The 3,735-nt window shown below is 34.0% G+C and overlaps 1 protein-coding gene across 2 annotated transcripts; it reads right to left on the bottom strand.

Moving 5' to 3' along the window:
* On the bottom strand, positions 2,806–3,582 carry LOC107613761. Of its 2 annotated transcripts, XM_016315894.2 has the most exons (2): positions 3,288–3,582; positions 2,806–3,257 (listed from the first exon to the last, which is right to left on the bottom strand). In XM_016315894.2, exons 1-2 carry the CDS (start codon positions 3,419–3,421, stop codon positions 3,077–3,079), a joined length of 315 nt encoding a protein of 104 aa, XP_016171380.1. In that variant the 5' UTR covers positions 3,422–3,582; the 3' UTR covers positions 2,806–3,076. The 2 variants fall into 2 exon arrangements, with proteins under 2 accessions (XP_016171380.1, XP_016171379.1); XM_016315893.2 differs by having other exon boundaries at positions 2,806–3,580.

The raw sequence follows: 3,735 nt of genomic DNA, 5'->3' as shown, positions 1-3,735 counted from the left end.
TACATATTATATATTAAAATCATATATATTATATATATAGCAGGGCGGGTAGGGGCGGATATTACCTAAACCCGACCCCGCCTTGCCCCTCTCAAAAAACCCGCCCCGCTAAAAACCCGCCCCGATACGGGGCGAGTAATTACCCGCTCCGAGTGGGTAGAGGCGGGGGGGGGACCCACGAGGTCGAGTGGCATTGCCATCCCTAGGTCAAATTAAGTATTAACTCCACAAATATTTTAATTTATTAAATATTTTTTTCACCTTTCCGTTTTAAAATTTAAAAAAATAAATAAATAATCTCCATTTGAAAAAAGTAATCTCATTTTTTCTTCTCATTTGTTTTCATCATTTTTTCTTTTTTTTGTCAAGATGTGTATGTAGGTTTTTTTTATCTTGTTATTGATTTTTGGATTTTTTTTCCCCTTTCTTTCTACTTTTGTTTGATTGGATCTTTTTGTTTTTTCATGTATTTTGATTATAAAATAAAAACAAAGTTTAAGCATGTTAGAATATAATTAGGATCAATTAGAATCAATTAGAATTATTTAATATATCTGAATATTTATTATAGAATATTATGTCTTTATTATTACGATTCTTTTAGTACCTATAAATACCCTTTTATATTGTATCATTCTACACAATTTGAATAGACAACTTGATTACACTTAATAATACACAAATCCTTCCTCCAGTTTAGTCTCTTGTTTCTAACATGGTATCAGAGCCATGGTATCCTCCTTGAAGAGGATAGGTTGTTTTCCTTGCGGTGAAATCACCGTAGTTTTTGCATTTTTTTTTTCTATGTCATTCTTCTTTTCCTTTTGTCACTCCTTTGATACTTTTTTACCTCACCGACTAGCCTATTTTCTCTGTCTTGTGTTTTTTTCGAGTCGAATGATCAAACACCATTGTCATCCATTGCTTACCTATTCTCATGAAGAAATTATATAGTTTTCGCTCTCTTTCGACAGTTCCGTCTGCGTTCTCTCGTGGCAGTTCCGTCTACATTTTCTCGTGGCAGTTTTGTCTGCGTTTTCTCGTGGCAGTTCCGTCAGCGTTTCGTCTGTGTTTCCTTGTGGCAGTTTTGTCTGCGTTTCTTTCCGGCAGTTTCATCTGCACTTCCTTCAGATAGCGGCAGTTCTGTCTGCGCTTCCTTCAGACTAGCGGCAGTTCCCTCTGCGCTTCCTTCCGGCAGTTCCCTCTGCGCTTCCTTCCGGCAGTTCCATCTGCACTTCCTTCAGGCGTCAGTTTCATCTACGCTTCCTTCCGGCAGTTCCGTCTGCACCCGCGACAGTTTCATCTGTGCTTTCTTCCGATAGTTCTGTCTGCATCCGTTCTATTAGTTTATGTATTTTTTTTATTTCGTTATAAATTTCGAACTCAAGTTGTCACTTGAGTTTGAGGGGGATGTTAGAATATAATTAGGATCAATTATGATCAATTATAATTATTTAGTATATCTGAATATTTATTATAGAATATTATATCTTTATTATTACGATTCTCTTAGTACCTATAAATACCATTTTATATTGTATCATTCTACACAACTTGAATAGACAACTCGATTACACTCAATAATACACAAATTCTTCCTCCAGTTTAATCTCTTGTTTCTAACAAAGCATATGCTGATGATTAAAATTAAAGTGGTGATGAAAAAAATTAAATTCAATAACATTTAGACCAAATGAGATATGATTTTTATTTGAACATTCGAGAGGTAAAATAACTAGCTGAAAAGAAAAAAGTAAAAATAATATAATCAACTTGAGTTGGTTAAACAGTCAACTCACTAATCTATATAAGTAAATATCAGAGGTTTAAATTATATCTTATACATGCAGTAATTCATCGATAAACGACAAACTCTTAAATAGAATTCAAATTCCCAGATTAATTATTATTCTAGTGAGCTAAAGAATGACGTGGATAACCCAAAAAAATATATAATTAATATATATAAAAAGATTTGCATGGAACTAATAAGTTAGTCCACACTAAACTAGTGAAGTGAAGCAGTGATACACAACTCAGAAGCAGCTGGCTAGCTGGCTTTATAATCTGTTGCAAGCAAGCTGGAAGCTGCACTACCTAATTCCTAGTCTATTCCTTTTCTAGACTTTTGGCACCTATTCTCCTCTCTCTTTGACTCCTAATAACTAGTATTTCTTTGATCCTAAATTTGTTTAATTATTTTAAGAGTATAGTTAACATATTAGGTTATTTAATCGAAAACATTTTCATAGAAAATATATACATTAAGATAAATATTAACTAAATCCTTACTTTAAAGATGCATATTAGACATGGGGATCTCCCAACAAAGATCATGGAGGCACCGCCCTTTTTGTGGAAAGTAGAATTGCTTAAGATTTATACTTACCAATTACCACCCACCATCTTGGACAACTTAAACAAATTTATTTTACAGAATTATTTCAACATTTATCTTTTTGTTTGATTTTTTTATTGACGATTAAACTTATGCATACTCACCAATCAAAGTATAATTGTTTAAGACTTGGCTTGCTTAAAGGTTTGAAGAATTAAAAAAGCGTAAGAGTTGAATTATATATGCTAGTGCACATACAAATGACTCTTTTAGGATTGCAGAGGATTCTCCTTGTTCCTTTTTTTTTTTTTTGAACAAAATTGGTAAAGGGCACAGTATACACATAATCAGATACTATCATGTCCTAAATCAATATTATACTGTTGTTGTTCTAGAAAAAGAAAATTATTTGTATGATTCAATAAGACACAATGCCATAATCTCAAGCTCAACGAATGTACTGGGTCATCAGAATCTCTCAGCCACTTTTGTGCTTTCATAAGCAAAAGAAAGTGACACAATATGATTCTAACAAGGAAACGGGACACAGAACAAGTCAACAAAGAAAATTATAGTACAGAAATCTTAATCAAATTATATGGTATTCACAACAAAAACAGCTTATAAAACAACATAACACATAATCTATTGTTACAAAGCTACAATTATAATGAATGCCTACACTAACCCTTTAAAAACAAAATGGAAAATGATTGAACAAGAGATAGAAGACAGAGCTCAGTAAGAAGAAGCAGGAGCAGTGTCCCTTCTCCTTGTAACACGGATGTAGCAAAAGACAGCAGCAAAAGTGGCAGTAACAAGACCGCCAAGAATGACACCACCACCCGCCACTGACTTGTCTGTTGTGGAATGATGCTTTCCCAGCCGTCTGATATTATCGATAGGAGCCTCTGCTGCCTCTGCTTTTCCATCATCAGTTACTGGTCCTTCTGCCTTTCTTTCATCCTTCAAAGGTGGTTTCAATGGAGCCTCAGAAGTTTGTTGTGCCATAGCTTCTTGAAGTAGCAACATCTGTGTAGTAATAGCTACAAGAAAAGTAAACACAAGAAGCATGTTGCTCATTCTGAAGAAACTCAAGTAAGCTAAGTGTGTGAGGTGTTGTTCTGAAGAAGAGTTTGAAGTGATTCGATTTTTATGGAATAATGAATGCAACACCGGGGGGTAGGAGGGGTTTTTAAAGAGAGGGAGAGGAGCGGAAACAATGAATGAAGGGCCAAGATCTTTTGGTGGAGGGTTCATCTGTATGTGTAGTTATGAGAGTTTGGTTTAGGAAATAGTAGGAATGATAATAATAAAAAGGTGTAGCTAATAATGCTATTAATGTTATTAATTTCAAAAACTTTATAAAAAAAATTAATTTTATAATATATTTATTG

Source organism: Arachis ipaensis, chromosome B08, assembly GCF_000816755.2.
Source record: "Arachis ipaensis cultivar K30076 chromosome B08, Araip1.1, whole genome shotgun sequence".
Taxonomy (NCBI): domain Eukaryota; kingdom Viridiplantae; phylum Streptophyta; class Magnoliopsida; order Fabales; family Fabaceae; genus Arachis; species Arachis ipaensis.
The sequence above is the reverse complement of the archived record's forward strand: the minus strand, read 5'-3'. Positions and strand labels throughout refer to the sequence as shown.

Bases quoted from the DNA above. Each gene is read 5' to 3' on its own strand.
- LOC107613761 (XM_016315893.2), bottom strand. From the start codon at position 3,421: ATGAGCAACATGCTTCTTGTGTTTACTTTTCTTGTAGCTATTACTACA.